Source organism: Miniopterus natalensis, chromosome 14 (genome assembly GCF_054644295.1).
Source record: "Miniopterus natalensis isolate mMinNat1 chromosome 14, mMinNat1.hap1, whole genome shotgun sequence".
NCBI classification, from domain to species: domain Eukaryota; kingdom Metazoa; phylum Chordata; class Mammalia; order Chiroptera; family Miniopteridae; genus Miniopterus; species Miniopterus natalensis.
This window is the reverse complement of record NC_142094.1, coordinates 41,461,734-41,485,942: the sequence shown is the minus strand read 5'-3', so window position 1 is coordinate 41,485,942 and position 24,209 is coordinate 41,461,734. Positions and strand designations below refer to the sequence as shown.

The window sequence follows — 24,209 nt, the reverse complement described above, 5'->3', positions numbered from 1 at the left end:
GGAACTCTCCTCATTAAATTTTTTAAGAGGCTAATGGGCATAAGTGGCTAATTGTAGTACAATGCTGAAGACTGAATCTAGAGACCTGGAGAAGGGGGAAGGGAATCAGGGTCAAAACCTGGCTAGCAGAGACAGAAAGGAGATGAGACCTGCCTCTGGCAGAGGATCCCTCAGTGAAGAGAGTGGAATTAAAGTAAGAATAAGATGATTTGATGCCAGGAGCCTCTAGTGTTTCTGTCAGTATCCCAGTGAGATGGGCTTGGGAGTCTAGTCTGGGGTAGTTTTAAGTTTATATGCTCGTAGAACAGGATCTGGAATAAATTTTTTAAGATAACTAATATGGGAAATTTTATGTGTATTTATTATGAAAATCTCCAAAAGGGTACACAGCAAAATGTTAACTAGTGGGTCTCTAGGTGTTGGGCTTATCACTGATTTTTCATTTTTATATTTTAATGTTGTTTATGTGCATTTTCTAACTTGTCTATAATGAGCCTTGTTTCTTTTGTAATAAGTAAAGAGCAAAACCTTAAATAAGATGAAAGGTATTAAACTGGAAATAAAATGTAAAACTAAGGAGGGCAAGAGAGTTGGTGAATGAATTGGTAAATGGTTCCATTTACTTTGTATATTCTGCCATCTTTGCTACCTCCCCAGATGTGATATGAGCTGCTAATCTACAAGTCAGCAGAAGAAGGGGTGATGGTTGCTGGTATTGAGCCAGACAGATTGCTTTTCCACACAGAAAGGTTTCAACCTCATTGCATTTGTAATAGCTCACAGAAAAGTTATTTCTGTACAGTCTCTCCTGGTTTCAACTTTTAGTTGAACAGCTCAGACACTCTGGTATGATACTAAGAGATGCTGAAATTTCAAGACAGCTTGGAGGAGGAGTATGATTTACCTAAAAGTACCAGTCTTAGTGTTTCTAGAACCAACCATTCTGCCAGGATTTGTGTGGAAGATGTCAAAGTACCTCTAATTAATGAATTTCCTCTCTCTCTCTCTTCTTTCTTTCCTTCCCTTTATCCTTCCTTTCCTCTCTGATTTATTTAGCCTCTGACACCTTTGTAGCCATTACTAAATTAATTAAGTCTTGTGAGAGACAGACTAGTAGCTAAGAATCATATTTATGATCCCAATGAGAAAGGCAGAGAAAACAGTTGCCCACAGGCCACCGGACAGTCAGTTGGAATCCAGTTCTACTTTTACCTCGTCTTAGTGAGAAATCACCATCTTCATCATTTTTAACAACTCTTACCAAATAGTTACACAGGCTAACCCACCTCCTTCATATCCAAATCTAAATGACATTCTGGGCCCATTACTGCAGGCAGCCACTATCAGAGAATGAAAGCTCTGTAACAGACAGGAATTTTTGAATAACCACAGATTGTCGACGTTGAATATTTTGTTAGGAGGGTTAAGTACAGCAAGCTAACTGTTCAAGGGTTCCCAAGAAAAGGGCTTAAGTATTTATCAGATTCATACCTGTGGTTAAATTATCCCCTCTTAAAAGTGATACTATATTCTGGGGGACTAAAGTTCCTATTTCCACAGTACAATATAAATGTGGGTTTAAGGTTGCAAATGAAAGTTGCTGAAACTTCTCAGCATAATATGGGGCTTCCTCTGACACCCAAATGTGAACATGACTCAGACTGAGGTTATTAAAAAGACACCATGTTGGTCAGGTTGGGGAAGGAAGGGATTCTTAACTGGGCCAAAGGTAGAGGTGATGCCCAGGGCCATATTTGAGAAGCATTTTGGAGGGTGTCTGATATCTCTGTTAACTTTTCTTATTCTGTTGGATAGCTGATCTACAGGCGTGGCTTCATTTATTACTTAAAAACTGAAAAAGACACCCAGGTCAGCATTATGTGTCTCACTCTGTACCTCCTCTTTATATCTTCAGCTACCTGTTGTATATTTCCTCTTTGATATTCTCTGTGTCCTTGATATTTCAAACAGTCATTCATCTCCTTTGACAAATCTAAAACCTAGTCTGACTGGCCTGCATGTCCTTGGCAGCAGTGTTCTCCAAAACATTCTCTCTCATAAGCTTGTGGTCATTGCTGATTCCCTTCCTCTCTTTCTTACACTCTACAGAAGCTTTATTTTATTAGTTCTTCCTTCCCAGGCTCTCACTTTTACTTCTTTCAGTGATCTCCATTACTTAGACCCAGATCCCTTCTTACCTGCACTACTGAGATAAGATAACCTTGTCACACTTCCTGCCTGGAGTTCTCCCTTGTTCCAGTATAATTCACAGCCCACAGAAAAGGCCCAGACCAACTAAGAATGACTGAATCCATCTTGTTGGGTGAAATGTGGGCCAAGAATAGGCTCTAAAAGCTTAAGCCAAAATTTTGTGGGAATTCTTTCCCTAGATGTTAAATGAAAGAGGAATTAGACTATTTCTTGGGTCTAAGAAAACAGCTATTGAGTAAGTAGACAGTAAGAGGAAGCAAATTTTAGACCCATGTTAGAAGAGCCTTTCATGGATTCAAGCTGTAGTACAGTGGGATAGTACTAGTAGTATATGAAAGTGGGTTTCCTGTCTTAGATAATCATTTCTAAGGGATGGTGTAACAAGTTTACATACTTTAGGCAACATGACCATAAAGATTTTTCAAGCTCCATATTTTTGCAACATAATCACAGCCCTGTCCATCCCTCCCTATGCCTCCCACCTACTGGGAATGTCTGTTCTTGCTGCTTTATACTTCCCCCATTCCAAATCCTACAGTGAGTGAACATGCTCTCCTTCCCCAGACAGGTGCTCCCCCGCTCACCCCATCCCATGGCGTTATAGTCTAGGTTACTGCCACCTTGGGCTCTTAGTAACCTGAGGCTAGGTTTGCTTATTGAATTCTTTTTATGTGCTAGGTTCTGTGCCTAGCATTTTTTTTCTGATTTGATTGGTACAGTAGCCCTGAGAAAATACTATAGTTTCTTTCAAAGTCAATTTTAAAGAAGGGGAAACCTAATTATCATATAAGTAATAAGTGGCAAAGCTGAGATTGAACTAAGGTTTTATAACTCTAAGTTCTATGTACTTGAGAAAAGAAACAAAAGGAAGGAGGGGAAGAGTGAAGGGTCCCTCAACCATGGACCATGGATTGTGTGGAATAGGGAGAGTGTTCACAGGGAATCGTACATATTGAAAAAGTACAGCTGGTATTTTTTATCTCAATAAGTATTTAACTGTATGTGTTGCCAGCAAAATTTATAAACTCTGATGTTTAAAATAGTTACTGGGAGCTAACAAAGAGAAAAGAAGAAACTATAATATATTTGATTAAAAACATAAAAGAACATTAATTACAGTGCAGTTTTATCATATGCCTAGTCATCATGTAAAATAGTAACAAGTATTCATGTCCTTTAGTGTGTGTTAGATTAACATTGCATGAATTATTTCTGATTTTAACACTGTTTTAATATGCCTAACTTTCATGTCGTATGCTGTCTAATCACAACTTTTTAAAAAAAATCAGAGGTGCTAATAGTGAAGTACTAATAGGAGGCAATGGACATGGACATGCCTAGCACTCTGTGTTGCACATAATAAATGTTTATTGGATCTGAGTCTAGCATTTGTACCAGGAATGAGGTGAAAGGTCATGCCATTGTTTGGTTTTGTTCCCTAATATAACCACAAAAGTTTTCAAAAGCATGTACCCTTTGATACAATTCTACTTTTAGAATTCTATACTCACACTAATTTAATTGGCTCCATATTGTTTATGACCCCATTTTTGTGAGCTGAAAATAAGAGAAATTGGAAAAAAAACTGAGTTGTTGAATTCCTGTGTGGAGACACTTTAGGTTTATGTGCTTAATCTTTAGTTAAGACTGAGAAGTAGCTATGTTAACTGTCTTTTAAGAATAAGAAAACTAAGGCTGATAGAGGCCAACTATCTTGTGCAAGATCACATAGGTAGAAAATACCTTATTTGGAATTTGAACTTAGATATCTGTGGCTCCAAAACCCATACTCTTTCCAACATACCAATGTTGGATTCTGTGGAAGTGTCTGGTAGTGAGGGAGGCCAAAGGGAAGGTTTAATGTGTGGAGTTCATCTCCCACCTTCACTTCAACCAGAACGCCTGCTTTACAATTTAAAAAAAATTAACTATTCTGCTACATCATATATTGGTATGGGAAATTAACATTAAAAAAGAATTTTCACATAGTTCTATAATGTGTACTGATAGGTTGGTGTGTTATTAAAAATGAAATAATCTACATTAGCCATCAGCCAAGGAGACCTGAGTGGGTTGGAAAAGGAACCTGGGAATCATAAGCATTGATTTAAATTAATTTAATTTGAAATTTTGCAAAGATGGGGGTGGAGAGGTTTGAGATAATGAAAATCATCTAACACTGGGCCGGTCTCAGTTTAGACTTGAGAGTAAGAATTCACAAAGAGGGTCCTCACAAAGCTGGATGGAACTGTTGGAGTCAAATGTTCATAGTGTAGTGTCAGCACAACCTTATGTTTCACTGAAGCTACCTAACAAAACCTGGACACCACCACACCCAGGAGTGCCTTCTTACTGTTTTAGGAGAGTTCTTCTGGACTTTAATCTGTCCAATTCATTTATTTGTTTGTTTACTCATTCATTCACCATTCATTTACTTTGGAGGTGGTAAGAGAAAGTTGACTACAAGTTATTTTCCCCAGGGATGTGAGCTGGAGACAAAACCTTGAAGATTCACTCACTATACTAAATCAGATTTTTGTGGTTGGTGTTTGTTTTCTTATTTAAAGGTGTGGAAACCTATAAAAATGTTTTCTTACTCTTTCAAACCTGTTACATACCTTTATTACTTTAAAGTATGGGTAGGGATGATATGTGATGGGTGTGTTAAGTTACTTTCCCTAGGAGGGAAATGTAAGCTTTTCTCCATTACCCAATTTGTCTCATGGATTCCTGTCCATTTCTATAGAGCAAACAATGCAGCTTCATGTGACAAAGGTTGAAAAAATCACAATATTAGCCCACAAATGAAGATAGAAGGAGACTGGACTTTGGGTAGTGAACACACAATGCAATCAATGTACAGATGATGTATTATAGAATTGTACACTTGAAACCTATATAGTTTTATTAACCAATGTCACCCCAATAAATTTAATAAAATAATAAATAAATAAATAAATAAATAAATAAATAAATAAATAGTATATTATTTATTTGAAAAGTACCCAAGGTCTAACTTTTTAAGATATGAGAACCCAAGTGAACCCTGGGCTGTTTCCTCAGGCAACAGAGACCTCTGACTAAAGAAGTGTATGTAGTCTCCTGCTCAAGATTTTATCTGATTCTTATTTTATTTTTATTCCAGTTGCTACATTGATGGCCGAGTGGTCAAGGTGATGGACTTCCTGAAAACTCGCCTGTTAGATACACTCTCTGACCAGATTAGGAAAATTCAGAAAGTGAGTAAAAGTCTCCTGGGAAGAAGAGGAGTCAGTTTGGGGGTAGGGCAAGGAAAAGGTCACAGGGGCCCAGTTGGATGGCAGTATTATGGGAGCCAGTGTAGAAAATTAGTCCAGATTCTCATGGTCCAGAGCTCCCTCTCACAGTTGATGATTGTTTCTAATTTTTCAAATTGAGAAGGGTTTGAGTGATATACCAAGATTTAAAAGCTTTTCTATTTTAAAAGCAAATATTTTGTAATACTTTGCTTCTAAATTGTGAGTTTCTTAAGGATAGGTTTACCTTATTTTCTTTTTTAAGTGCAGGGGTTTATTTTGGGTTAATTTAAGAAGATAATGATTACATTTATTCAGTAAAATTTCTATCTGAGGAATTTGCAATTGTGAGCCATATTTACACTATTTCTAGATGTCTTAGAATCAGCCAAGTAACATCTTACATTTGTAGAGATGTGAGGATTAAGCAATTGCATGTAGGTCCGATTAACAAGACACTTTTGGTCAACAGTTCTCAAACTTGAATACAGTCAAATCACCAGAGCTTGCTCATAAAGTTTCCAATCTCACTTCTGATATTCTGATTTAATGTGTCCATTCAATAGATATTTATTGAGTGCTTTCTGTGTTCCAGGCACTATTACAAGGGTTTGTATTACGACAGTGTACAAATTAGACAAGTCCCTATATTTTTTCCTTTTCTGGTTTTGACCTAATCAGAGTGGAAGTAAAATGATTCAGTGGTATCGTGGCACTGACAGTGAGGTTCTAGCTGTGCTCAGGTAATTTTTAAAGTAGAAGAAGGAGCTCTAAGTCAGAACTAAGACGAAGGTGTTGGGAATTAGGTTTTTTCCTTTCTCTTTACAACCCATTACTCTCCACCACTGCACACTCCTTAACCACCATGGAATGTTCAAAGACTGAAATTCAGTAAGCTGTGCTTACCTCTTGATTTGTGAAGGCAAGGCCAGAGAACCTTAAGGATAAAGGCTCAAACTCTGTGCACAATTGAGATGCAGACCTTTAAAAACATGTCTGATGGACTTGGATGGGGAGGGCAAAGTGGAGTTGCAAGGAGGAAGAGTGGAGCCATTAAGAGAAATGACCTGCAAGCAGAAGGAATGGGCTTGTCTTTGCTCCATGATGTCTGAAGCTTCCACTGGAAGACTTAAAGGCTGGGGTGGTTCAAAAGGTAGCAACTAGAATCATCAGAAGGCTTGTTGACTCTTGCGTGTGGCAATTAGTTCATGCCAGCTGTCGACTAACACCTTTGTGGGACTGATAACTGGAATACCTCCATATGAACTCTTTATATAGCCTGGCCTTCCACCCAAGGTTCTGAGGTCAGATGCCCAAGAGAGAGCCAGGTGGAAACTCTATTACCTTTTCTAACCTACCCTCAGAAGTCATAGGGCATCACTTCAACTATAGTTTATTTATCGAGACAGTCACCAAGACTGATGGAAGTTTGTGGGGAAAGGAAAGAGCTCCCTTGATGGGGGAGTGGCAAGATTCTGGAAGAGTGTAAAGGACCAGAAATATTTTTGCAGTTGTTTTTGGAAAATACTGTTTGCCAAAATTCCATACTCCCTGTTTCATGTAGTAGCCTTCAGTCATTCCCCTCACTAGTTTTCTTCTTCCAACTCTTTTACAAAGCTCCTGCCAGATACTGCCTTAAATGGGTATCTGCTGGAGGTGTGACTAGATCACAGATTCCCTGAGACTTGATTCCCGGGATAGACTCTCCATTGGCTGCAGTAGCCTGGACCCAGTGTTAGGGCCTTCAGGATGAGAGTCTCTCATCACAGCCCAGGATGTGCTAGGTACTGGCCAGCCCTGGGGACACATGGGCTGGAGAAGACTGGAGAAGGGTCACCAAGCTTTGCCAGCTGAAAAGTTGCTTTTACTGTTCCTGAAGTCTCCTGTGGGTAGGAAGGGGGTATGGGAAATTAGGGTCCAAGGTGCAGACTGGGGAAGAGCCCCCCGAACTAGTTCAGAGATGAGCCGAGTAAGATTTTAATACGTATATACCCGAAACCCTCATCCAAAAGCTAGAAATGAAATCTTTGTTTTTTCTATACTTTGGGAAGCTCAGAGAAGTCCTAATAACACCACCCCCATTTCTGCAGGCCCACAGTGATAGAAAAAGGGCAGATTTCCCACCAAAACATAATATGGAATTGGTTAGATAAATCAGTGGCAAGGCTGTCTAAATAAGAGATAGAATACAGGAGTTGAAGTCTGGTGGCTTGGGTTGGAACTTAGGTTTGGTTGTGTGACCTCAGGACATTACTTAATTTCTCTGATTCTTTTTCTTTAACTGTAAAATGAGGATGCCAAGAACACTATCTTCCTTTCCTCTCAGAAAGACTAGGAAGGTCACCTGAAGCCCTATTCTGTTAATTGCTGTTGAATGCTAGTTCTTAATGTTATTACTACTGTGATTTCAGTTACTGTAGTTATTTTTAATAATTTACTTAACTGGAGAAGCTTCATGCTACCTTTATCCTTTAACTTGTTTTTTGCTCTTTTTTCTCTTTCCTTTTTCTTTGATCCCTGGAGAATATGATAGGTGATATTTTTGGCACCTGAAATACAGTAACTCAATTGCTAAAAACAGCTGTGGTTTACAAATTTGGACTGCCACTTATAAGAATTGTCAGTTTTCTGAGCAGTGGGCGAATTCTTATAATATGAAAACCTACATGATGCTTTTGAAAGCTAAACAGAGACAATGTTTGGACAACCTACTTCTTTGGATGAACCCCACTCTCTCTCCCTTCCATTAGAATGAGGATAATCATCTGTACTTTGGGAGATGAGTCAAGGGAAAAGTGTTGAGAATCTAACAATACAGGCAAGAGTCAGATGGGAAAATGAGAGATGTTGAGGATGCAGTACAGATGGTATAGTACAGTGTGGAGAGCTGGGCTGACTCCAAAACAATGACATAAGAACCAAGAAGAACCACTTTGGCTTAAGTCGCTTGGACTCAATGATTTGTGTCTTCATGTCCTAGAGGAATCAGAGGAGGAAATAACACTTTCTGATATTATTTTCAGCAATTCAATAAGCACAGGAAGGAGTTGGTGAAATCTCAGTCATAAGGGAAGTATATCCAAGAGCACTATCCATATGATTGCATTTTGAATACTAAATAAACTGAATAGTTGGCTTCCCTAATAGTTGAAAAATTTCTTCTTCCTTCCTCCCTTTCTTTTTTCTCCCCTTTCTTCCTTTATTTATCAGTTGGCTATAACATTCTCAGTATTTGCCAGACCCCTGAGGATAAAATGGTAAGCAAGACTGATGTGGTGGTTCTCCTTGTAGACCTTATGGTCTAGTGGGAAAATAGTTAATGAAGCAGGCAATGATAGTAAGATGTGATGTCTCCCATTATAGGGACATATCAGGTGCTATGGGTGCCCATAGTGGGAAATATCTACCTTCTCAGGGAGGAAAAAGATAAGAAGTCCTTCCAGAGGAAGTAATATTTAAGCTAATACCTAAAGGGTAGACAACTGCATATTTATAGAGTTTTTCTTAAAGTGCAATCAGAGGGCCCCTGGTTGTAGATGTACATGGTAGAGGGGATGGTTTATATGGTTCCTAATATAACTGTGATCATTCTTTTGTTATTATCATCATTGCTTATGATCATTTATAATATTTAATAAGGTCAACTCCTTTGAAGTCTCAATAAATGCAGTAACATTATGCCACTTTTTCCGATATATCTTAGTTGCAGGATCATGGAAGTAGGTAAGGAAGAAGAATATTTAATTCTTTTAAAGTAATTAATAGATCAAAAAAGAAATGTTCTCAATCAACCTTCTGATTTACCTACTTTTTTGAGCCTCTTAGTATATAAAGGGGGAGGAGGGTAAAAGAATAATAGTTATTCTTCAGGGTCATAAAATAACTGAACTCACAAGGAAAAAGGAGGACAGTGATATCGTTAACCTTCTCTAATGAAGTAAACTGCAAAAATGAAAAGATATTACTAGGGCAAGAACAGCAGTATCACCACAGAAATCAGTATGTGATTGATTCATTCATTAATTTACTCATTCACTCAGTAATGTTGAATGCTTAATTCAGAGTTCCAGTGTCTACCCCAGTGCTTATCACGTAGCAGGTGCTCAATAAATGTTAGAGGGAGGAAGGCCGGCAGGGAGGGAAAGATGAGTGAGCAGAGTCAAATAATGGAAGAAGTGTAACGGAAGTAATGTCTTTGTCTCATTCACATTTGTCTAATAACAGGAGAATCTAATGTGCTACTGACTTTGTAGGGTAGTGTTGAATAGGTAGAAATTGATTTAGGCAGCCATAAATGGGCTCTGCCTACATGTAGACATAGCAGGAGATTATCTTCTGGGTCTGTGTGTAGGTGTGAAGGAAAGATCTCTTTGTGGCTAAAAATAACATTGCACTCTGTTTGCTAATGCTGGATATTTCATTTTAGAAAAATAATCTTTCATTCTACAGTACTATGAGGGTATAAAATGTAAATAACCCACGAAGATGTAAACTACACAGGTTTAGAGTCCTCCTATGGTGCTAACATCAAATAGAAGGCCCTTTCCCAAGAGCAGGTTTTGATCAAGGGGAAGAGAAACAGGCCAAAGAAGTACTCAGAAGAGGCAGAGGACCCTAAATACAAACTGTGTATTTTATATGTATGTCACTCTAATACCTTGGGTGACATCCCTGGGTGATTCTGAGTTTTATGTGGCCAGAAGCTTACATAATGGGGGCCTCTTTAAGAAAAAGAAACAGAACAAATCTGCACATTTTAGAAATATATCTGACCAAGTGAACACATTACTAGGGACTGCCTAGGATAGTAGTAGAGGCCTGTGAAAGTGGAGAGCTGAAAGTTGAAGCTTCATGAGCTTCCCAGTGAGTTAGCCTCTGTGACTCCTCTTGGCTGTGCATCTGCAAACGGGAGAAAACGATCCAAGGGAAACTTTGGCTCTGCTCTTTCATGTATTAGACACTAATGATAAACTGGGGACTCTAGCTGGAAAGGTATGTTTACCACAAAAGAGCGCCAAAGTTGGGGACATTGTCATTCCATAACAATATTTTCTTGATTCTTAAACACAAATAATTAGTAAATATACCATCAATTTAATAACAGCTTGGGGAGAGAGTAAAAAGCTGGCAAGTTTCTTTTGATATTGATTATGAAAAACATCCTGATTTCAAAACCATTAAAATGTGAAAAATGCATCATTAACTTCCAGAAATATAATTGTATTACCTTTTAGGTTATGACTGCCACTTACTGAATGTAGCATATATTGCTAACCCATTGTAGAAACCAGTGATTTGCCCTAGGTCACACTTGCTAAGTAGTAAAATTATAATTCGCCCTCAGGCCCACCTACCTCCAGAGCCCACACTCCTATCCATTACACTATCTGCATCTCCCATACTTGTTAACCATTTATTTCATAATCCACATAATAGCTATATTTCTAACCACCCAGGATTAGGAAGCCTTTGAAAGAAGAATACTGAATGTTCCTGGTGAAAGAACATCAATTTAATCCCCAAATCAGTTTATGTAATCTGGGGTGAGTGTCCTAGAAATCAGGATTGAATGAAGTTGGAACCACAGTGTTAGATAATATCTAATGCTACCACAAAATTAGATAGTGGAAGATGACAAGGCTTTTCAGGGAGTGATTTGCATTCATTCACTGGACTCCATTTATATGTTTCATGTGCACAGGCTTTTGTCCTGTTATGTGCAAGGCATGACAATGTGTAGCTGTGTGCTGCCCATGGACATTGGAAGAACGGCCCTGGGAACAAATTGCTGTTTAGGGCAAGAAGCTTCTTCAGAAGGAAGAGGCAACTTGGGGTGACTTACCTATGTTTCCACATGGAAGTGGGGAGATTATAGGGTTTGTCCTAAGTGAGAGGAAATTACCTCTGAGGCTGGTGGAACCTCTCACTTGTCAGTGGGTAGACTGTTCAGGAAGACTGAGGGGTTCCTTAGTCACAGAAAAGGACTGGGGAAGGAAGGAAGATTGATTTATGTGCAAGTAGCTGCTGTCCAGTCTTTTTCTCCACCAGAATTTACCCTTGAACAAGTCATGGCTTTGGGATTCTGTGAAACTTTCTTCATTTTTTACATATGCTTATAGTTTCCTTGCCTCCCGGTGACTTTATCTTTTCTGTGTATGTCTTATTTTAATTTTATGTTTTTCTGCAATTACATTCAATTGCTTTTCTGTGGTTTGAGATAACAAGAGCAGAGAATGCCATTTTAAATCCTAAAAATGACACAGAAACCGCAAATTAAAAATTGATCTAATACCAAAAGAAAATGGGCAAATGTGGCATTCCGGAACAAGGAGATGATAAAAAGAAATAATACAGAAAAAAATTAATGAAACTGACGGGAAGTACATTAGACAGAAGAAATAAATCAAGAAGAATGTGATGAGAATGGCTGAGCTCAGAATAACCCAGCTTGTCTGGCCTAAGAAGGACATATTAAATATGGAAGCAGTTTAGTCAACCAGAAGCTTCTAGATCTCCTCAAACAGGAAAATTCAGCTAGAAAGTAGGCAGAGCCCTGAACTGCAACTGTGAGGATTTGCTGTTTGCTGTTATGGTTTTGAGGCTATTAGTTATCTTCTCTGAAACTCAGCCTTTTCATCAGTAAAATATGATCTTGTTTATTAACACATAAGTTATTTCATTATCATTATTTCACAAGTATTTAATAAGCATTCTATAGGGTATGCAAAAAATGGGAGGGGGGAATGTGGCTTTCTCAAGCTGCTTATAGTATAGGAGGGAAAGCAAATGGGCAAACAGAAAATTACAACTCAGTATAATAAGGTCAAGGTCAGAGACAGGTTCGAAGAACTTTGGGGCCCAGAGGAGAGAATTAATTTTCTGAAAGTCTGAGTAAAGTTTCACAGAGGAGGTAACATGAATTAACCCATGAAAAAAGTCAGATCACATGGGTGAGGAATGAATAGGGGAGAAAGTGATCAGTGAACACCTGAAAGAAGATAGTGTAACTGAAAATGGTGAGTCCATTCTGTGTTGTAAACCAGAGGTGTTGTGGGCAGAAGAGGTAGCTCATGGGTTTATGAAGGATCTTAGATACTAAGTTAATTAAAGCAGTTGGCATCGTATCCCAATTGGTCAGTGGTATTCACTGTTATGTCTTGATGTCTAACATACTCCCATGGACAAATGGATAAAATAAACCATGGGCTGTGTGCAGTTATTGGCTCCATAGTTTTTCCCAGTTAAGGAAACATTTCATAATTCTGGTAAATGAAAAGAATGTTACTGTGACAAGTTTGAGTCTTTTCTTTCTTTTTTTTTTTTTGTAATTCATTCCCCAGATCACTGCTTTCAAATGTATTACAAACAAATTACTTTTAGCACATCTCACTAATCACACAGACCTCTCTGTGATCATACGCAGTAGTGTAGAGGGTGGACTAGAGGAGGCCTGGGCAGGAAGACCAAGGGAAAAATGGTAAGATCTAGTACTCAGAAGGGGGAAGTGAGGAAGGAGAGAGTAGGATGGAATAATCCCCTCCTCTTCTAATGTAGCAGGTAGCTCAGAGTCAAACACACACAGAGGATGAAAAGAAACGTCGGAACATTACTGAACTCTAACCAAGACCTCTTATAAATATAACATGAACAGAGAGGCAGAGGCACCCCAAGAGGAGCTCTGTGCATAGGTAAGGTTTAAGAAGCTTCCTGAAGCTTTGAGCCAATGATACAGGGATCAGTTCTGGCTTCTTAAAGAGCTACTGCTCTTCCTGAGGTCCTGGGGAAGGTTGATTTCTGAGTAGATGAGATGCTGGAATTAATGGACTCCAGCTTCTTTGGAGGTTGGGCCTCCTGCCAGGGCTGATTAGCCCAGCTGGCCTGTCCACTGTTTCTGTTTTATTGCTTCCTTTCTCATTAAGGAAGGTGTTGGGTTTGGATAACCATAAACAACATGTCTGCTGCTACAAGGCTACCATCTCTTGCACAGCCAGTGGCTGAGACCAGGCTCTCAGGAGTCTTTTTTAAAGACTTAAGTCACAGTTTTGGAGAAACAGGAAAAGGAAGTCCACGTTTGAAACTGTGCCACATAAGTGGTTATTTTTCTATTTTTGCTGTTTTTTCTTTTTAAAAAAATTCAAAGTGGTAGAGAAAATAAAACTTAAAAAAAAAATCAGTGCTGTTTTTCCTAACCTCTCTCTTCTCTCTCGGCCCTCCTCCTTCAGCATGAAATAGTCCTGATGCTTTCAACCCCAAAATATGAGGGAAAGGAGCTGGGTTTCCCTTCACACCACCCTGCCCCCAACAGGCCCGAGGATTCTGGTCAGCCACTAGTCACTTGGTGAGCTGTTCTGTGGGTGCCTCAAAACTCCCTTGTCTACATGGGTCCAATGGCTCAAGTCTATTTGGAACAAAGAACTGCTGAAAGGGAGCCAACCACTTAACTTCCCTCTACTTTCACATCAGTAATCTCAGCATTTGTACTCCCCACCTTCCCCCCAGACAATGTGTTCCTTAAAATAACCTTCATTGGCACATCATTTCTCACCAGGAACGTACCCTTGTTTTTTCCAGTCCTGCAATTTTCTCTCTTCCAGCACAGGGAGAATCATATTTACGCAGAAAACCGCAGTGCTGAACTATAGCCCTCAGTTTCTTAGAGTTTCACTTTCTGAGAGAATTTTGCAGGTGGTTCCATCTGGTTTTCCTGATTTTTCTCTCTCCTAGTCTGCCCATACCGATTTCTTCCCCAGTCCCACCCAGTGCCCAGCCTCAGTACCTTCCCACCACATCACCATAATGGTCTTCTCTGCTCATGGTAGACATACAGTTTACCAAGCCTCTCACCATGTTCCAAACAGTAAATGCTCAGGATACCCTTGTTGATCTGTACCAACTACTCCCAGAACCTTTAACATGAGTACTTTATAGAAATCTCTTTCCCACAGAACATTTCATATAACTTGTTTAGATTTTGTAACTAAGTCCTACCTCACTGTGTAGTTTTTGTTCATGTGACTTCTCTAGAAGAATACAGGAGTTGTTCCTGTGTTGAGATTGGATAAATGAACTATTCGGAATGCTAATTATGTTAATGTGAGTGATCCATGTGTATTTGAAGTTTTAAACCGGCCTTTCTCTGCTCCTTAGCATACATCTGGCCTATTACCTACCACTACAAGTGTTGTGTCCAAAAGAAAAGCAAGCAGCTCTAATGTTAGATTGATCCAAGCATAATCAAATGTACTTTGAACAAGGAGAGTGGCCTAGGTAATTTGCACTTTAAGAGCTTACCATATACCAGACACTTTTCCAAATGCTCTATAATTATTAGGTAATTTAAATATCAAAAAATGTACATACACAGCTTTATTGAAATGTAATTCACATACCATAAGATTTATCCTTTAGAACTATGCAATTCAGTTACTTTTAGTATGTTCACAGAATTGTGAAACCATCACCACTATTTAATTTTAGAACATGTTCATCATCCCCAAAAGAAACCCCATTCCCATCCTCCCCCTCTCTTCTCCTCCCTCTCCTTTTCCAACCCTAGGAAACCACTAATCTGCTTTCTGTCTCCATGGACTTGTCTATTCTGGGTATTTCATATAAATGGAATCATATAATATGTGGCCTTTTGTGTCTGTCTTCTTTCAGTTTAATGATTTCAAGGCTCATTATACTGTAGTATTTATCTTTTTGTTTTGTTTTGTTTAACCAAACCCCTTTTCTCTAACTGCTTCATTTCAATAATTGTCTTTGAGCAAAAATTAAATTCTGTATATCCTAGAAGCCAAAGACAACACAAAAAACACCATTACTCAGCTCTACTTAGTCATAAAGAAAGTACAAAGTTTATCAAGAGCACAGGTATTTTTCTAGCACAGGTGTAGATATATATTCCTCACCCAGGAATGAGGATATTTTTTCCATTGATTTCCAGAGAGAATGAAAGGGAGGAAGGGAGGGAGAGAGAGGAGAGAGAAGCATCGATGTGAGAGAGACACAAGGATTGGTTGCCTCCTACACATGCCTCAACCAAGCCGGAGATCAAACCTGCAACTCAGGTATGTGCTCTTCACCGGGAATCGAACCTGCAACCCTTCGGTGCGTGGGCTGACACTGTAACCACTGAACCACGCTGACCAGGGCTAACACAAGTATATTTTAAGAGGAATCATTGATGTAGTCTAATTTCACGATATGGCTCTGTCTTCTGATTATTTAAAGTGTTTTCCTAGCTTTCTTTGTTATACTACTTTCAATTCCACGTGGGTTAGGCACTATGAGTAGTGTTGAGAAGGGGAAGAGACCTGTTTGTGGTGTCCTCAATGACTCTTCTGTTTCTGGTACAAGTGGGGATTCTTATTTAATCTTTAACAACATTCCAATTTGACCTCTACTATTAATTCTCAGGGTTTCTCCTTCATTCTTGATCACTATTTCATCTAAAATTTTTGAAATATTTTTACAACTATATTCCTGAAAGAGTCAAGCACTTTGCCAACTCTGATTTTGAAATAGGTCTCCAGTAATACAAATTCTCTAGTAAATGGAGGAAAAGGGAAACGAGCTGTACCTAGGAGGAGATTAAAAAAACAAAAAAAGAAATCTGTTTGCTGATGTCTACCCATCTGGGCTTGGGAAAGAGGAAAGTTATGACATATATGCGTCTCTATATACGTATATGTATATGTGTATGTGTATGTGTATAATTATATGAGTTTTCTGAGGTGCAGAGAATTAATTAAAATCATATTCCTATACTATAGCAAACTGTTATCATCAGTTCATGCAAAGATCTGCTTTGTTTTAATTTTCACCTTCACCTCTAATCCCCACTCATATGTACCTCCCTCAAATATATGACTTCCTTATGTGTTTGATATATGTCTTTAAGAGACATGTATCTTTAAATACTGTTTAGTGTTATTGGGTGTGAATTGGCAATTACATGAATAATACTGGGCCATAAGTCTCATTTTGTTACTATTTTCTTAACTTACCACTAAACCTTTAAAACTTATTCATGTTGCTGGTTTTACATTGAATTTATTGCTGTAATGCTGCATAATATTTTATGGTATGTATCCACCACATTTTACTTTTCTGTTCCTCTAGCAATGGACACCTGCACAGACATAGTGAACATTCTCATACTTTTCTCCTTAGAGACCTAAGAGAAAGTTTATTTAGTCTATATATACTGGAGAGGAATTGGTGGGCCATGGGACCTAACCAGTGCACTATTATAGTCATCCAGCACCTCTTGTGCATAACCAGCACCCTCTCAGTCCCACCTCCTGCTCTAGCCATCTCTGTGGAGACCAGAGATAGGTGCACAGGCTGCAACCAGCGTGGTGCTGGTGTGGTGCAGTAGGGCTTCACACACACACACCCACCGCCCCCATTTCCTGTCCTGGGACTTCTCTAAGGCAAAGATATGGAACACAGGGAACCTACTCAGCACTCAGGCCTGCACAATGAAATGGGGTAACAGGGGAAGGGAATTAATAGTCACAAGGCTACTCTTGACCTTTGGGAGGATATCAGCCAAGGGATAAATACTTCCCCTTGTTCCCCCTTGGGTGACAGTTCTGAGGTACAGTTCACAAGGCTCTTACCAAGATCTCCATGGAACTGAGTATGAATTGCCAGCATTGGTTGCCAACTTTAAATGCTTCCTTGCACTGGTTTTCCCTATTTCAGTCCCCCAGTTCCTCATTCCTGCTGATATTACTTCCCAAATGAACTACCTATAGACAAGCCTTTGTCTCAGGCTCTGCTTTCAGAGGCTATGCAGTGTACAACATTATCCCTAAGTATTACCAGATTGCTTTCCAAAGGATCTGAGCTCTGATCGGAATAGTTTGGCTAGTCTCCAACTTGTGGATCAGAGACTGGGCCATTTCAAAACTTCAGAGGACCACCTTCTGACAAGAGGCTTTGCCTTTGCTTGGAAGAGTGCTCCCTGTGCAGGATATTTCACCTGTGTGTCAGTGATTTTTCTCTTTACATGTATTGCACTTATTCCAAAATTTGGTTGTAATATGTACACATGCCCTGGTAATTGTAAAATACTTCTCCAGACAGTGAACTCTGCCCTCTCTCATCATTCATGACTTCTAATGCATGGACAGTGCACTCATCCATGGATGTGCTATAACAGACCATTAAGAAAATTTGCTTCTCAATGCTTGTTAATATGAAAATATCATAGATTTGTATTTTCCAGTGAAGGGTGTTGCAGTTAGTTTATGTCCTGGAATATTCACTTGTTCTCTTGTCACATTGGACTTACTTAGGAAAAAAATGATCATTTCTTTGAATGGACATGTGTCAATATTAATGCGCGCACGTGTGTGTGTGTGTGCATGTGCGTGCATGCACGTGTGAACACCAGGTCACCATATGTGGGGTGCATCAACATAAAAAAGCACAGGTCATTACCACCCGGGAGCAAGAGATTGAAGGAATTTCCTTAAGGGAATATGTTTCTTCTCATTGGGGAACAGCTCTTAAAAATCTCACTATCCCCTTCTGCTTTTGTTGTGTGAACAGGTGGTTAATACATATACCCCAGGGAAGAAGATTTGGCTTGAAGGTGTGGTGACCACCTCAGCTGGAGGCACAAACAACCTATCAGATTCCTATGCTGCAGGATTCTTGTGAGTAACACTTGCAATTTCACTCCCAGGGACTTTGAGGAAAGAAGGACAGTGCAACTTCCACAGTTGCTCAGTATTCTGCCCATGAGAGGGGGAGGTCATTTCCTGTTGAAAATTCTTCATTCATTTATTTGTGAATGTTTTTAACCATTTAGTAGACAGTGATCAGAGACTTCTCTAGATATGAAAATGTCAGGCACAGGCATCAGAACAAGATAGTAGCAGCAGTCGTCATAAAAGTAATGTTTATTTAATGTCTCCAGTGCAAAACACAATGCTGACAGCATACATTTTCTCTATAGTCCTGGGAGATGGGTAAGAGTAACACAAGGTTTTTGCCCTCCAGAAGCTTAACATTGGAGGAAGGGAGACAAGAGATAAGTAAACTCATGAAGACAAGTGCCATGATGATAATAATTTTAACTCTATCCTGCTTCCTATGTGCCAAGCACTGTCTAAAGTGCTTTATACATGGCTAATAATTTAACAGCCAGTGAAATAGATACTTTATAACAACCCAGTGACGTAGATGCTGTTATTAGTTAGTGACAGAGATTAGACTGGAGCCCATGCAGCATGCTCCAGAGTCCAGCCTCTTTGCTGCTATATCACACCACTTTTCACAGGGTCTGTCTATAAAAGAAAAGTGATAGACAAGCAAAGGAATCAAGAATTTCTCTGACTGGGAGGATCAGGAAGGGCTTCATGGGAAAAGTGGCATTTGCATGGGACAAAGAGACATTGCTCTAATTCCTGTTGGTGGAGAATGGTGGTGATAGGACAGGGAGCATTCTCAGCTGAAGGAATATTACGGGCAAAGGAACAGTGGAGGAGAAATGATTAGTGTGACAAAAGCCTTGGCATCTGCAGGGATGGAGGAAGGCTGAGACTTGGGAGAGGGCTTACCATCAAATCATGGAATGCCTTGAAAACCAGGCAGATGAAATGAGGCCTTATTCTAGACTCGGTGGCCAGTCAGTGAAGATTTTGGAGGAGGAGAGAGACACCATCTGACCTGTATTTTAAAACATTGGCTTTGGTAATAGTATACTCAAGAGTTTGGAGAGGGAAGGGATGGGAAAATGAATTTGAAGGCTACTGCAGTTGTCCAGAGAACAATTTAAGCCAGAAGAATAAGGGCCTGTGACTGGCCTGCCAGTGTTACATAGCAGGGACAAACCCCTCAGGACCACGGACTAACCTGATCTAAGTCTAGTCCTATGGTCTTGGCTTTTTGGCTAAGCAAGGTTCTCCTAAGAAGCTCCTTTGATACATTTGTGGAGGAAAAATCAGGCCAGGCAAGTAGATTGCCTTTACAGATGGAATCTTGCAAGTGCAGATGAAGATATTGAGTCAGTGTAACTCACCATGACACCCTGGGTCTCCCATCCATGTGTCCTTAGCACCTCGCCTTAAGTGGCATGGAGCAGTTGTTCAATGAGCATTCAGATGAGTGAAATGGAGTGAACAGCATTTGATGCAGTGTTGCTGCGAGTCTTCTTTCAAAAATATATTCCCCGCTGGGTTTCACTGTGAGCCCTGGGGCAAGGGTAAGAAGCCAGATTGGCAGTCAGTACTACAGGGGACCTCTTGGCATCAGCAGTGGAATGGCTCTTGCTCAGTTGTTGCAAAAGAACTCTGCTGTAGTGCCCAGCAAGCAGCCCAGTTGCACTGTTTCCATGAGCATTCTTTCCTTTAGGGAATGATGTGAAATGAGGAATACCACAGACCTTCATGGAGGGAGCTGGAGAGAGACCTGTCTTTTCATGAGCATCAAGTATCCATAGATCTCTGCAGTCATTTTGCAGAACACAGATAAACATAGTTGTTTAGGTTCTAGTCGTAGTTCAGATACCCATTGCTTAATTGGCACAGACCATATGAAAACTAGCTCACTCTGCTCCCGGTGTTCTTTCTTACCTCTTTACCACCCATTTGCTCTCAACTCCACTGACAGCTACCCAGCATTGTGTCCTCTGAGTTCAGTTTTCTTCAAGGGGCATCAATTACTTCCTAGGAAAAAAATAAAGTAAAACATTATAGGAAGTTCCAGAAAGTTAGAAATAAATTGGAAAGAAGGCATTTTTTAACCTTTTTCAGTACATGGCATAACTGTGAGCTTACTAGCATGCACACCCATGCAGTGAGGAATCAGAATTCTTCCCTGCCAAGTATTCATGGGTAATTTTCCCCACCAGGGCTTTGAGATTCTTTGATGCACTACAATATGCCCTTGGCATACTATTGGGTCTCCAGCTTCTAGTGATGTCTGGAACATCGTAGATATTCAATAAGTTTTTGTGGAATGGAAAATAATGGTTGTGGTAGCATCCATGGTAGAAAATTTCAGCTAGCTTACCACCTTCTCTACTTGAGCATAAAAGGGAGACTTGGAACATCATTTATCTCTTCCTCACGGGGCTTATTATTACAGGAGGAAGATAAAGATAACTTCAGTACTAACCATCTACTCTGAAAAGCCACGGGGAAGCAGGGGTTCTGACTCTAGTCACTTTTGAATGTTGCAGGGACGTGCATGTAGGACACGGGCTTGGAGAGGAGGATGCGTATCCTTCCCTCTCATGGTAGAGTTCCTTCAAAGGCTCCCCATGTAATAGCAAAAAATCAGACTTACTAATTAACATTTATTTGTTAATTATGTATATATGCATATAAAATCTTTGCAGACCACTGTGCTAGGCTCTGCAGAGGTCACAAGGAGGAATTTGATACCATCCCTGTAAATGTGAATGTACAGGTATTTGCATATCCAGTGCTTTGCAAATGACTTACATGGTCACACAGCACTTTAAAAAACCTATCCTCAATGCAGAGAACAAGGCCTGGCATTGACAGTTGATTAATTAATATTGTTAGGTGAATAATGAGTCAACAAGTGGGATCTTTTCATAGATAAAAATACCAAAATATGGTCTTGTATTGACGTCCAGAGGCTGGTAGGTATAGGGGTTCACATATACGTGATGAGGTATTTATTCATCACTGTTTCTTCATTCACTCAACAAGGAGAGGGCTAGAAAGGAGACTAAGACACATGTGCTTTCATAGATAAATATTAGTTAGTTATAGACCCTATTGCATTTGTGCTATTTTCACACTCAAAGAACACTGATTTAGGAGGCATCCGTCCAGAACTCATGTTATATAGTTCTACCACAAGACACTTAGTGCTGTCTCAAAGAAAAAGCTAACCCTGTTATCCTGATTTCACAGGGCTGCTAAATGAGTAAAAATAACAAAGTCAAGTAGCTTAGGCATGTGATATTCCAAAAGTGATTTCAATTCCCTGGGTTACAATGTCCCAATCAAAACAACAACAAAAGAGTTTCTTTTACATTATCGTTAAATTTCCTTTTACATTTAAAACTTTTGTTTTTGTGTTTTGCGTTGTTTTGTTTTGTGTTTGTAACTCTATCAGTAAATATTTGTTAGTTTTTATGAGAATAAAATATAACTGTGAATGTGAAAAATATTTGAAAATACCAATGATATCCATTCACAGTATAAAAGTTAGCAGTGCTCTTTATTCCAGGAAGGGGAAACTTTAATTCTGTAAGTCACTGGTTTGGAGCTCCATATGGTTTCAGATTTGGGAAACCATAACTATGCATATGTCTCTAGTATGCTGAGTGGTGATTCCTAAAGTTCCTAGAATTTAATTTGATCCAGATCATTTTCAACATAATAAAGAGTATTGAGCACCTACAGTGAACTGGGAACTGTGATGGGTGTTTTGGGTAAAAACCTAAAACATATGTCTGTTCTTGATGAGTTTACAACCAACTGGGAGATGGCAGAGAAGTAAGCAAGTGATTATCTTTTAGTGGGCTGGCAAAGGGTCTGAGCAAGACTTCTGGGAAGTACAGAGGAGGAAGGTACTACTGTTGACTGGGGAGGCAGAAGTTAGAGGAAGTGACAATGGCTAGCAGAGCAACCGATGGAAAGAAATTTGCCAGGTGAGATGGGTTAGAGGAAGAGAGGAAGTGAATACTGTGCAGAAGTTAAAAGATGTATAAAAACTCAGGTAAGCATGTGAAAGCCTGGTGTATTTGGGCAGCCAAGAGTGGCTTCATGTGGCTTAGAGCCTGGGGAATGGGGTTCGGGTGAGAGGAGAGGGAAGAAGACATGACAGATATGCTGAGGAAAGATTGTGAAATGCCTTCCTTATCTTTTACAATGAGAAGACTGAAGCTCTCAGTCACATTTCTTACACATATATTATTACAATTTGAAGTTTCCTTAAGTTTCAGAAGTAGGAATACATAGAGAAAGAGAAAAGTAAATGAATTCATGAATAAATGAATGAACTGAATTTGTAAGCAATGAAGGCAGAGTTAGCATGGGTGTTGAAAGAACTAAGAGAACAGTATTTTTGAAGGATAGCCTGCCCTGGAAAGTGGGTGGCTGGCATAGTGGGGCATGCGATAAGTGAGCAATGCAGGTCCTCCACTGCGACATGTATGTGATGGCAGCGTACTTGAATCCCTGTACATTTAGTTATAGAGCCAAGGGCAGTTATTAATGCATTGATTGCTGATAGTAATATATGAGGAATACAAATGACTGGCCCACTCTTGCACAGGTCATAAGAGTATTTGAGTTAGAGACACATGAAAGGTACATGCACAGTGATAGGGTATAAGCAGCAGAGTTCACATGATGGAAAGTACAGAGTATGTGCTCCTGTGACTGTATCCTGTGGCCAGGGGTAATAATGCGGCTTACAAGAGGCCAGGGTGTTCGTGTTATTTTTGAATATTACAAGAATAAGAGATAAGTCATTAGCAACAAACTATTTATGACCAAGGGCAATTCATTTTACTCTCCTGAACCTCTGTTTCTTTTCCTATAAAATGAGAGGTTAGATTTGATAATCTCTAAAATCTCTTCCAGCTGTGTATTCAATGCTTAAAGTAATCTTCTCCTTTAAAGTATGAGGTAAATTTGGTGGTGGGAGTGGTTATATGCTATTTCAAATGTATTGATGTAGCTTTTTCCCCCTGCTTTTTAGATGGTTGAACACTTTAGGAATGCTGGCCAATCAGGGCATTGATGTTGTGATACGGCACTCATTTTTTGACCATGGATACAATCACCTCGTGGACCAGAATTTTAACCCACTACCAGTAAGTGTGAGATAAAGATTCCCAGCTCTTTTCCCATGTCATTCAGTTCTTTTGATCGCGCCTTCTTCCACACTGGGAGAATTTTTCTTCTTCTGTTACCAGTTACTTTCATAAGTTGGACGGAAGCATTCTTGACCTATTTCACAGACTTTGGGCTTAACCCCCACCACCTACACCTCTACATGTGCATGTATGCATATACACACATATATACATTTACAAATAACATATTTATGCATTTATTTACTACTATAATTTTAAGAAACCTTGTGCAGTTGAGATTCCACATCTACTTGTGGCCTGTTTGAACTCTGCTTGAGAGTGAATTTTTCCAGATTGTTTTCTTTAATGCTAATAGGAGACATTAGTTAACGTCAGATGCAACATGTTGAAAGCAGATGGGAGAGTGTTGGCCAAGATCAGATACAGTAGGAGCTCATCTCTTGTAGAGTGGCTGAATGAAATGCACTTATAGTTAGATGTTGATCCCTATGTGACAATAGGGGATTTGCCCAAAGCACCAACTTCTCTAGCAAAGCAAAGTAAATGGAAAGCTAAGGAAAAATGGCAGAAGCAGAGATCTGGGTTTGTCCACTACTGACCAGTCAAAGGAATCCAACTTAGTCCGGAAAAGCTGAGCCTATCAGAAATATTACATGGGCCATCCTTTTCACAGACATGTTGCTCATGGTGCAAGGTCAGACTACTCTCATTAACCCATAGAATGTCAGAGCTAGGAGATGATCTAGTTCCACCTCATGTAACAGAGGGACTGATAGCCTGGGGGTGGGAGGAGTGGGCAGGTAGAACCTGTCTCTGTGCCCTGGTCCAGTGCTCTTTCTACAGAATTACGGTTCTCCCCAGGATTCACAGTAAACAGACCCAGTGGAACCAGTGAGTGTTCC

At 39.6% G+C, this 24,209-nt stretch overlaps 1 protein-coding gene across 2 annotated transcripts in view; it reads left to right on the top strand.

Annotated features, from left to right (window-relative positions):
- The window catches only part of HPSE2 (heparanase 2 (inactive)), a 403,699-nt gene that overhangs the window by 282,465 nt on the left and 97,025 nt on the right, over positions 1 to 24,209 (top strand). For both annotated transcript variants that reach the window (XM_016219880.2, XM_087824495.1), the window contains exons 7-9: positions 5,357 to 5,450; positions 18,051 to 18,157; positions 23,190 to 23,304. In XM_016219880.2, the coding sequence (XP_016075366.1) occupies positions 5,357 to 5,450; positions 18,051 to 18,157; positions 23,190 to 23,304 (316 nt within the window). The remainder of the gene's footprint in view (positions 1 to 5,356; positions 5,451 to 18,050; positions 18,158 to 23,189; positions 23,305 to 24,209) is intronic.